At 32.7% G+C, this 12,335-nt stretch overlaps 1 protein-coding gene across 1 annotated transcript in view; it reads left to right on the forward strand.

The window, feature by feature from the left end:
• Positions 1 to 5,273: 5,273 nt before the first annotated feature.
• Positions 5,274 to 12,335, forward strand: part of kcnip4a (potassium voltage-gated channel interacting protein 4a) — an 80,035-nt gene continuing 72,973 nt past the window's right edge. Inside the window, exons 1-2 of the mRNA XM_073835602.1 lie at positions 5,274 to 5,308; positions 8,641 to 9,037. Coding sequence (XP_073691703.1) covers positions 5,274 to 5,308; positions 8,641 to 9,037 — 432 coding nt within the window. The remainder of the gene's footprint in view (positions 5,309 to 8,640; positions 9,038 to 12,335) is intronic.

The raw sequence follows: 12,335 nt of genomic DNA on the forward strand, positions 1-12,335 counted from the left end.
TAAGACCACAATATATCGTCAGGAATCACAGATATTAATTTTGTGTTGCCTGTATGCTTTTTTGACTCCTAAGGTGACTTGTATTTATGAATCACCGAGGACTAAAATATTTTACTGCTAAAAAGTCAGCTAAATCTTAAATGGCTTGAAGGTGAGTAAAATAAAAGCAAATGTTAACTTTTGGGTGAACTATCCCTTTAATAGTTGCACTAGAATAAAAGTGAAACTTGATTTGTTGCTCTAGATGAAGAGATTGAGGTAGCAGCCACAAAACCCACAATCATTATATGTTGTCAGTTTGACTGATAAAATGGTTTCTGTAAGGAAATGCTGCCAGCTGGTAGTGTGTCAAATTGTGCATCTTTGTCATTCTTTGTTTGGGTTTCAGTATTAGTTCATCGTTTTCAATCCTTTTATCTGCAGGCATGTCTTTTCTATTCTGCCCCACACCAGGCTGTTGTTTTTTTCTGCTTGAAGAAAATTATAGTAATTTGATAGGCCATTCATCTTTAGTCCACAAAGTTTTTTGACCAATTATTTTTCACAGGTGATGGAACATAAATGCTCTTGACATTTAAAAGCTGCTCATATATCTGTGCTGACAGCACAATAATCAAATGCCGTGTAATTTTCTTCAAATGTTCCTGTCCTAGAAATGTCAGAAATGCTGCGTCCTAACCAGGTGCGACACGCAAAGTTTCCAGCGACAAGCAATTTGTGTCCACAATACATTGAAAGCCATTCTGAATATATTTGGTTTAAAGACCCAAAATCTCCTAAACTTTGACAAAGTTAACCATCAGCAATTATACATGTTTAAAATTCACAGTCTGTCTTTTCGGGTGAGATAGAAAGTTGTCATTCTGTATCCAGGATGGAATAAAATGGACCATAAAATCAATCTTAAAAAATTATTGCTTTTTCTTTTATGCCAAAAATCATTCGGATAAGTAAACATCATGTTCCATGAAGATATTTTGTATATTTCCCACCATACATATATGTGACCCTGCACAAAACCAGTCATAAGGTTAAATTTTACAAAACTGAGATATATACATTATATGAAAGCTCAATAAATAAGCTTTCTATTGATGTATAGTTTGTTAGGATAGGACAATATTTGGCCGAGATACATCTATTTGAAAATCTGGAATCTAAGGGTGCAAAAAAATCAAAATACTGAGAAAATCACCTTTAAAGTTGTCCAAAATAAGTTCTTAACAATGCATATTACTAATCAAAAATTACATTTTGATAGGTTTACAGTAGGAATTTTACAAAAAATCTTAATGTAACACGATCTTTACTTAATTTCCTAATGATTTTTGACATAAAAGAAAAATCAATAATTTTGACCCATACAATGTATTTTTGGCTATTGCTACAAATATACCCCAGCGACTTAAGACTGGTTTTGTGGTCCAGGGTCACATATCATAACAAATCAATGTATAGCTTATTTATTCAGCTTTCATATAATGTATAAATCTCAACTTAATAAAATTGACCCTTATGACTGGTTTTGTGGTCCAGGATCACAAATAACCTTTTTTTTCACATTTCCAGCTTATTTTTTGATTTAGTTTCTCACAATTCTGAGGGAAAAGAGTAAAATTTGCAAGATATGAACTCTTTTTTAACAGTTTATATCTTGAGTTTGTATTGTTTTATTTATTTATTTGTTTTTGTTTTTTTGTTTTCATCATGAAATAAAAATTCAAATTAAAAAAGCACATTTTTTTCTTGAAATTATGAGTTTATATCTCACAATTCTGACTTTTCTTCTCAGAATTGCAACTTTATATAGCAATTGCAAGTTAAAGGAGAAGTCCGGTGTGATATTGACCTAAAGTGTAATGAATCATGATACCGAGTGTGAACTTACCTTTCATAGCTCATCTCGGCTTGTCCCCTGCACTCCGAGATCTGGCCCTAGTTAGCCGATGCTAACAACAGGTTGTCTTTGAGGGTGCATCGGGCATCGGACTAGCCATGTAAATAAATCACTGTTTTACACCATTTACGAGGCACAAAGTAGCTCCACACTTCATTGGTAGACTTCCAAGGGCCCTGACATTTAAAACGAGACATTGAGAACTTTGAAAAAGCACTGGTAGTTTATTTACAAGAAGATTTATACAGACAGTCCCTTCAGGAAATTTACCGTTCGCCGCCATCTTGAATTTAGTCACGATAAGTCGAGTGACGAGCAGGAAGGAAACTAAACTACTACTTCATAAAACTCAGTAGCTTCATCGTCCGACATCCTTGCAGTTGCCAACTGTCTGCACTAACTCCAGTCCAAAAGTACCTTATCAGGTTGTAGTTTCCTTCCTGCTCCTTTAACATCTTCCAATTATGAGTTCGGCCAAATATTGTCCTTTCATAACAAATCAATGGAAAGCTTATTTATTAAATTTTCATATCATGTATAAGTCTCAATTTCATAAAATTGACCCTTATGACTGGTTTTGTGGTCCAGGATCACAAATAACCTTTTTTCTCACATATCCAACTTTTTATCTTGTAATTTTTTGGATTTTGTTCTGAGAGAAAAAAGTCAAATTTGCAAAATATAAACTCATAATTCCTAGAAAAATCAGAATTATTATTTTTTTTAACAGTTTATATCTTGAGTTTATTTTTTTTATTTATTTGTATTATTATTTGTTTTCATCATGAAATAAAAAAATATTTAAAAAAGCCCATTTTTTTCTTGAAAGTTTTTCTTGAGTTTATATCTCATTATTCTGACTTTCTTCTCAGAATTGCAACTTTATATAGCAGATAGTTAACATCTTCCAATTATGAGTTTCTATCTTATAATTCTGACTTTTTTTTCTCCAAATGGTGAGGGGATATAAACAGATTTATATTGATCAAACTAAATTTTTGATTTAAAAAAATTATTGCAATTACCCAGCTTCCATTGCAATCTTTTTCTTCAAATAAATATGTAGAATTATGAATATGTAGAATCAATGGTCTGTTCTCTTGTTCACTATTATTTGTGGTTTCTGATTTCTAAGACTAAAAACATACAGCAAGAAAACTGCCATGTTCTTTTGTTCTTGACTGATGGATTGAAGAGCAGGTCAGTGTTTTCAGACAAACGTTTTGTTCCTTAAGCCAATTGTAAGCCATCTGTCCCAGACAGTCTCCAAAAATATATTTCTTTCTTTCCAACCGGCTGTGCTGGGCCAAGACCACACACTCTCATATCAAATATCAGTTTCAACAACAATGCTTATCTTACTGAATGTTGCATCATTTGCATCGCCTCAACCAACAAGGCTGCAGCTTGTTATTCGGACCTGCTTGAACTGGGGCGATTTGAACCATTACAAAATATTACACAGAGAATTTAATAAACAAATAAGAGGGCACTTTCGGGCGGCAGGTGGAGAGCTAGACACCTGACAACTTCTCTCAAGTGTTGTGGTCTGTATGTTGTGGGCAGAAACTGTTATTTCACCCTCAATTGTGTATTCAGCAGTGCTCAGGGCCGCCATGGTTCACAGGCTTTAATTGCTTACATTTCACACTCAGTGCTTTTGGGGATTTGAGAATATGACGGGCTAATTTCACTGCTTTCTAAATATTGGAAACCAACATTGCTTTCTATGGTATTGCAGATATTGCCATAAAGCATATAATTATAGTCTACCTGAGGCATGGCACAGCTGCTTTTGTGGCGCAAATTACAGTGTATATTTACATTGTTTTAGAGAACGTTTGAAAACACTTATAAAAGACAATGGGGTCTTAAAGCTACCAATGTCATGACTGAATTTTCAATATGAGAGACTTTTTTGGATTGTTGTTGTCGGCGACCATCAGCAAAAAAATAAGGTCAATTAATATAGTGTAGAAAAGTACTTTTCGTGTAGGACTGCAAAATATATCATGCATGATTATTAAACACAAAGGCTGTAATTTAATTAAATATACAATTAAATATACAAACAAAAACTTAAAGGTCTTCACAGCACCCCATCAAAATAAAAGTTTGGTTTAACTTGAAGAAACTGTGACAGAAATATATTACTTAATGTAATGATAGTACTACTACTAATAATAAAATGATTATTATTAAAACATTATTTAAGGAATATTTACCAGAAAAAAAAATATTTACCAGAATTTCTTTACCAAAAATGTAAATACAGTATTTTTTTTAAAAAAGCAATTAATTAGAGATGCTTTTCATTATTAAATGTAATAAAGACATTAAATTGTACTCCAGAAACTTAATGGAAAACACAGAATTTGGTCAAAATAAAACTGAGTTTGAGAAAAAAAAAAATGTATTTCATAGGCCTTAAAAATTTACTTTTTTTTTCAACTTTCAATGAATTGCTATAATTTCATGATTTCAATTAATTAGACATTATTTTCTATTAATATTTTTAATTAAAAATTTTAAACAGAAAAAACAGAATCCAGTAAAATAAAAAGGTTACTATATTAAAATATATATATAAACATACATATTTTTTTATTAAATTCTACATTTGAGTACAGTTGTATTATTACAATCATAAAATTGTATAACATAAATAATATAGAATGAAGACAATATATTCTTATTTTGTCACAATAACAGTCATAATAATACCTATTTTATGGTCATATTAAATGGGTCAAAAACAGTAACATTTTAGATTTGTTTTTTTCTCAAACTCAGTTTAATTTTGTACCAAATTCTGTGTTTTCCATTAAATTTCTGGATTCCATTTTAATGGCTTTATTAAATGTAATATTGAAAAGCACTTCTAATTAATTGGTTCCCTAATTTTTTTTTTTTTTTTTTCTGGTAAATATTCCTTAAAATAATGTTTTATAAGTAATACTATCATTACGTTTAGATACATTTTTCTTTCCACTTAGTTAAAAGTGATAACTTAAAAGTGAGACATTTTTTTCCAAATCGATCAGGATGCTTTGCACTCAAAAACAAGTCTTCAAAGCCAACAGTAATTGTTCTTACTTGTTTTAGTGTTATTTTCTACGCATATGCACTCCCCTAAAAAATCACCTCAATTATTCTGGAATGATTCATTTTATCCAAACAAAGCAAGTCATCGGGTAAAATTGCTTTATTTAATTAATTATTGAAATATTGCAATGTCAGTTTATTTTATAAAATCATGCAGCCCTACTTTTGAGTCTGATTGCTTCTCTATATTATTCATGAGAAAGCACAGTCTCATACTTGCCAGTTTGAGGCATCAATCACAAATGTGAATAATGCATAATATGAAGGTACAATGGACGTCACTGACAGAGAGGTCATCACTGATACGTGACAGCACCTCTGACACTTTAAATGAGTACACTGTGAAACAGTTGAATTGTGAGCAGGTTTTGTGTTGCTGTCCCTCTCTGAATGTCAGTATGTGCCTCTGCTGGACAGGCCAGGCTTGATAAGAGTCCCCACAGGACAGGGAGGCTTTGACCATAAAATGGAAATACGTAATCTCTGGCCAAAATCGATTTTATAACCCACAGAAATCGAAGAACAAAGAGCATTCACATCTGAGACACATCCTATGCTTGCCAGAGATAAGAAATCGACCGCTCTAAGGGTTCTCCATCAACACTCTCTGACATTTTACATCACCTTTAAAGATGTCACAGAAAGACAACACAGAACAGGAGGCGACGGCCGTTATGACACCTGCTGGAGTCGATACAGGTGTTTCCGTTCATTTACGTATGTTCACATTACATATGCATTTTTTAACCTTTTGGGCAGAAACTGAGTTGCTAAATGATTCCCAAAGGCTAGTGTCATAGTTTTAATAAAACTAAGCTATTATAGGCAGATGGAGGGGGGAAAACACAATGAGCAAAATTAAAAATGGCTGAAGGCATAATCTGCATAATTACATGAGCGACATTAATAACCCTACACTAAATTATTTGCTCCAAAAAAGGAATAAAATCATTTGGTACGAGACCTTTAAGCAGTTAGAGATTTGGCTAAATTAACTGTGATACATGCAAATGGAACTGTTTATGAATTATGTTGGATAATGAATGCAAATCTTGTAAGACTCTGAAACTGATGCGTTGTTTCAATCCCGTGTTCAATCCTTTGACATCTCTCCATTGAAATTCAATGCATTTGATGATATAACAAGCCAGAAGGTGGCAGTAGGCATGCATTTTTAGGGAAGCAGCATCAGTAGTGGTTTTTAGGATGCTAGAATGTGCTATAGTACATATAGTCTTTGAATGGAAGCTCAAAAGTACTAGTTTTAAGTGATTTTTTAGTTTACATTTGTTTGCCTTAAAGGAAAGTTGAAAATGATGCCTGTTAATTGCAAATGAAAATGCTTTATAGTTTAAAGTAGTATTAAATGCAATTAACAGAAATTTACAATGCTTTTTTTGACCCACTTAAGTAGGATTTAAGTACATTTTAATATATCATTTCATAACTACTTCTGTTGTTTTTAAAACGTGATTAATGCGTACTGCTGACAATCATTTATGATAATTAAAATATTCTTTAATATCACTTTTACTGACAATTTGTCATGTATATATTTGTTATTACACATTTGTACTAATGAAGTTGCAAGAAAGAAAAGTATTTTTTGCAGCGTTGAAGTCAAAGGTTTACATACACCTTGCAGAATCTGCAAAATGTTAATTATTTTACTAAAATAAGAGAAATAATGCAAAATGCATGTTATTTTGTTTATTTAGTACTGACCTGAATAAGATATTTCACATAAAAGATGTTTACAAAAGTAAATAATAATAGCTACATTTACAAAAAATACCTTGTTCAAAAGTTTACATACACTTGATTCTTAATACTGTGTTTTTACCTGAATGCTTCACAGCTGTGTTTTTGTTTGTTTGTGTGTTTGTTTGTTTTGTTTAGTGATAGCTGTTCATGAGTCCCTTGTTTGTCCTGAACAGTTAAACTGCCTGCTATTCTTCAGAAAATTTGTTCATGTTCCAAAAAAAAAAAATCCCCAGCATTTTTGTGTATTTGAGCCCTTTCCTGCAATGACTGTATGATTTTGAGATCCATCTTTTCATACTGAGGACAACTGAGGGACTCATATGCAACTATTACAGAAGGTTCAAACATTCACTGATGCTTCAGAAAGAAAAACCATGCATTAAGAGCCGGGGGTGTAAACTTTTGAACACAATGAAGATGTGTAGTTTTCTTTTTTTGCCTAATTATCATGGTTTTGTTCTTTTCATTTAGTACTACCTTCAGAAGCTACATAAGGTACTTGCATGTTTCCCAAAAGACAAAATAAGTAACATATATCCCCCCCTCCCCCCGGCTCTTAATGCATTGTATTTCCTTCTGAAGCATCAGTGAGTGTTTGAACCTTCTGTAATAGTTGCATATGAGTCCCTCAGTTGTCCTCATTGTGAAAATATGGATCTCAAAATCATACAGTCATTGTTGGAAAGGGTTCAAATACACAAAAATGCTAGGAAAAACTAAGAATTAGTAGGATATGAAAGATTTTTCTATAGGAAAGAATAGCAAACAAGTGACTCATGAACAACTATCACTAAAAAAAACACACAGCTGTGGATCATTCAGGTAACAACACAGTATTAATAACCAAGCATATGTAAACTTTTCAACGGGGTAATTTTTACAAATTAATCTATTTTTTTCTCTTGTGGACTAAATGTAAACGCCTTTTATGTGAAATATCTTATTCAGGTCAGTACTAAATACAAAATAACATGCATTTTGTATGATCCCTCTTATTTTGGTCAAATATTTAGCATATTCTGAAACTCTATGTACTTTAGTATGTAAGTCAACACATCAAAAAGAAATTGAAATTATTGCAAAGTGCATTTTTAAAATGTGTTAGACAAATTTCATTAATATATAAAAAGTATACTTTCAAGATCAATGTTTAATATTAAGTGCACTTTTCACAAGTTTGTATGAATGATTGGTTTTGACAGTGAATAATGACTTTTTTGGATTTTGGAAAGTTTCTTACACAAAACTCCGAAAAAACTATGACTTTTGAAGAAACTGAAATATTGCTGGTGAGTCACAACGGACTGCTTTTATTGAGTTTTTATAGCCTGTGGTTGCTAAACTTGTATAGTGAGAACAATAACAGCAGTGTGGATCTGGCACAACGTGAGGGTGAAAAAACAATTGCAGAATTGTAATAAGAACTGTCCCTTTAAGGGTAATTTGGCAAGTGCACTTTGGTTGTTTATTGACCAGGACAGACTTTCCTCTTCAATCGTGTAATCAATGCTGGAGGTTTCCTCAGAGTACAGACAGCGTGCAAATAAATGCACAGCCAAAGCGTTTAAAGGATGACTTCATTATGCATTGATTTTTGCTTTGGTTTAAACAGCATGTTGTGCAATTACAAGTCATGTGACATGCCTGTCTGTATCAGATTCAGTGGAGCAAATTAGGTGGGAATTAGATTAAACTGATTTCAAGTGAAGGAAGTGAGGACATGAAGACAGAGCGACTGAATATTACTTCTTCTTCACACTTTTCCCTGATAATTTCGCACCGCTCTCCTCATTTCCTTCTCCTCCCTCTTCTCATCTCTCTCTCTTGCTCTCTCTCTCTGTCTCTGCACCCTCCTCCCCTCACTGAAACCTCAGTCTGCGCACACATTTCAAACTTACACTCGCGTCTCTGACTCTTCTGTGTCGGGAGACTCAGATCCCGAGTGGTGAAGCTCAGCCTCCCAGGCTGGATTTGCAGCGGGACTGGAGCGCTGCACCACGTGGGTGCCTCGGGCTGCCCGGCCAGTGCGCGCCGGCGGCGGGAGGAAACTGGAGCGAGGAGGAGTTTGGCGCCGGGTCAGGAGAGTCAGGCAGGTGGCATGAGCAGGAGCAGGGGGTCACCTTAAGCACAATGTGGGAAACCGAGGGTCTGCAGACGCTTGGGATTGTGGTGATCGTGTGTGCTTCACTCAAGCTGCTTCATCTGCTGGGGCTGATCAACTTCTCTGAGGGTAAGAGACAGAGAGAAATCGAGACGGGCTTTGTTTGGAGAGTTTGTGCAGCGCAGATGTTTTCTGATGTCCTGTCAGAATTACAAATATGTTATGCTAGATGGATAAAGTAATTGTTTGGAAGTTTTAAAAAAGTGGAAATTTATAAAGATAGATGGAAGGATTGTGAGTGCGATAGGTAAATGTGACCCTGGACCACAAAAACAGTCATAGGTTGCATGGGTATATTTGTAGCAATAGCCAAAAATACATTGTATGGGTCAAAATTGTCGATTTTTCTTTTATGCCAAAAGTCATTAGGATATCAAGTAAAGATCATGTTCCATGAGGATATTTTGTAAATTGCCTAGTGTAAATTTACAAAACTCATTTACTGATTAGTAATATAGACAGCTTTAAAGGCCATTTCCTTAATATTTAGATTTTTTTTTTTTTTGCATCCTCCGATTCCAGATTTTCAGATAGTTGTATCTCACCCAAATATTGTCCGGTCCTAACAAACCATACTGTACATCAACGGAAAGCCTATTTATTTAGCTTTCATATGATGTATAAATCTCAATTTCAAAAAATGTACTCTTATGACGGTTTTGTGGTTCAGGGTCACATATAGCTTTGGAGACAATTTTTAAGTGTTTATGTGAAGACGTCAGGAATAGCAGTAGCCAAAAATACATTGTATGGATCAAAATGATAGATTTTTCTTTTATGCCAAAATCATTAGGATATCAAGTAGAGATCAAGTTCCATGAAGATATTTTGTAAGTTGCCTACCGTAAATTTGCAAAACGCAATTTTTGATTAGTAATATGCATTACTAAGAACTTTATTTGGACAATATTAAAGGCGATTTTCTAAATATTTTTCTTTTTTTGCATTCCAGATTTTTAAATAGTTGTATCTCACCCAAATATTGTCCTATCCTAACAAACCATACTGTACATCAACTGAAAGCTTATTTATTCATATTTTAGATGATGTGTAAATCTCAATATAAAAAAAATTACCCTTATGATGGTTTTCTGGTCTAGGGTCACATATAGCTTCGGACAATTGTGTTTATATGAAGATGTCAGGAGTAACAATAGCCAAAAATACATTGAATGGGTCAAAATTTTAGATTTTTCTTTTATGCCAAAAGTCATTAGGATATCAAGTAAAGATCATGTTCCATGAAGATATTTTGTAAATTGCCTAGTGTAAATTTACAAAACTCAATTACTGATTAGTAATATAGACAGCTTTAAAGGCCATTTCCTTAATATTTAGATTTTGGGTTTTTTTTTTGCATCCTCCGATTCCAGATTTTCAGATAGTTGTATCTCACCCAAATATTGTCCGGTCCTAACAAACCATACTGTACATCAACGGAAAGCCTATTTATTTAGCTTTCATATGATGTATAAATCTCAATTTCAAAAAATGTACTCTTATGACGGTTTTGTGGTTCAGGGTCACATATAGCTTTGGAGACAATTTTTAAGTGTTTATGTGAAGACGTCAGGAATAGCAGTAGCCAAGAATACATTGTATGGATCAAAATGATCGATTTTTCTTTTATGCCAAAATCATTAGGATATCAAGTAGAGATCAAGTTCCATGAAGATATTTTGTAAATTGCCTACCGTAAATTTACAAAATGCAATTTTTGATGAGTAATATGCATTACTAAGAACTTTATTTGGACAACATTAAAGGCGATTTTCTAAATATTTTTCTTTTTTCTTTTTTTGCATTCCAGATTTTTTTAATAGTTGTATCACCCAAATATTGTCCTATCCTAACAAACCATACCGTACATCCACGGAAAGCTTATTTATTCATCTTTCAGATGATGTGTAAATCTCAATTTCAAAAAATTTACTCTTATGACGGTTTTGTGGTTCAGGGTCACATATAGCTTTGGAGACAATTTTTAAGTGTTTATGTGAAGACGTCAGGAATAGCAGTAGCCAAAAATACATTGTATGGATCAAAATGATCGATTTTTCTTTTATGCCCAAATCATTAGGATATCAAGAGATCAAGTTCCATGAAGATATTTTGTAAGTTGCCTACCGTAAATTTGCAAAACGCAATTTTTGATGAGTAATATGCATTCCTAAGAACTTTATTTGGACAACATTAAAGGCGATTTTCTAAATATTTTTCTTTTTTCTTTTTTTGCATCCTCAGATTCCAGATTTTTAAATAGTTGTATTTCACCCAAATATTGTCCTATCCTAACAAACCATACCGTACATCCACGGAAAGCTTATTTATTCATCTTTCAGATGATGTGTAAATCTCAATTTAAAAAAATTGACCCTTATGATGGTTTTCTGGTCTAGGGTCACATATAGCTTTGGACAATTTGTACGTGTTAATGTGAAGACGTCAGGAGTAACAGTAGCCAAAAATACATTGCATGGGTCAAAATTTTAGATTTTTCTTTTATGCCAAAAATTATTAGGATATAAAGTAAAGATCATGTTCCATGAAGATATTTTGTAAAGTGCCTAACGTAAATTTACAAAATGCAATTTTTGATGAGTAATATGCATTACTAAGAACTTTATTTGGACAACATTAAAGGCGATTTTCTAAATATTTTTCTTTTTTCTTTTTTTGCATCCTCAGATTCCAGATTTTTAAATAGTTTTATCTCACCCAAATATTGTCCTATCCTAACAAACCATACCGTACATCCACGGAAAGCTTATTTATTCATCTTTCAGATGATGTGTAAATCTCAATTTAAAAAAAAATGACCCTTATGATGGTTTTCTGGTCTAGGGTCACATATAGCTTTGGACAATTTGTACATGTTAATGTGAAGACGTCAGGAGTAACAATAGCCAAAAATACATTGCATGGGTCAAAATTTTAGATTTTTCTGTTATGCCAAAAATCATTTGGATATTAAGTAGAGATCAAGTTCCATGAAGATATTTTGTAAATTGCCTACCGTAAATTTACAAAACGCAATTTTTGATGAGTAATGTGCATTACTAAGAACTTAATTTGGACAACATTAAAGGTGATTTTCTTAATATTTAGATTTTTTATTTATTTAAATTTTTTTTACAGATAGTTGTATCTCGCCCAAATATTGTATATAGGTTAGTGGGTTAGTTTTTTCACAGTATATCATTTGTTAACATTAGTGAGCTACATTAGTTAACTTGAACTAACAAAATAATATTGTTTAAAGACATTTAACATTTACTCATGCATTACTAAAACCAAAAGTTGTCTGTTATTGACAAGCATTTTAATTAATTATTATTTAATTATTAAAATGAATTCAACAATTGTGCACAGTTAAAAAAAAAAAAAATAATAATGTAGTGCATTTTA

Source organism: Garra rufa, chromosome 3, assembly GCF_049309525.1.
Source record: "Garra rufa chromosome 3, GarRuf1.0, whole genome shotgun sequence".
Classification (NCBI taxonomy): Eukaryota; Metazoa; Chordata; class Actinopteri; order Cypriniformes; family Cyprinidae; genus Garra; species Garra rufa.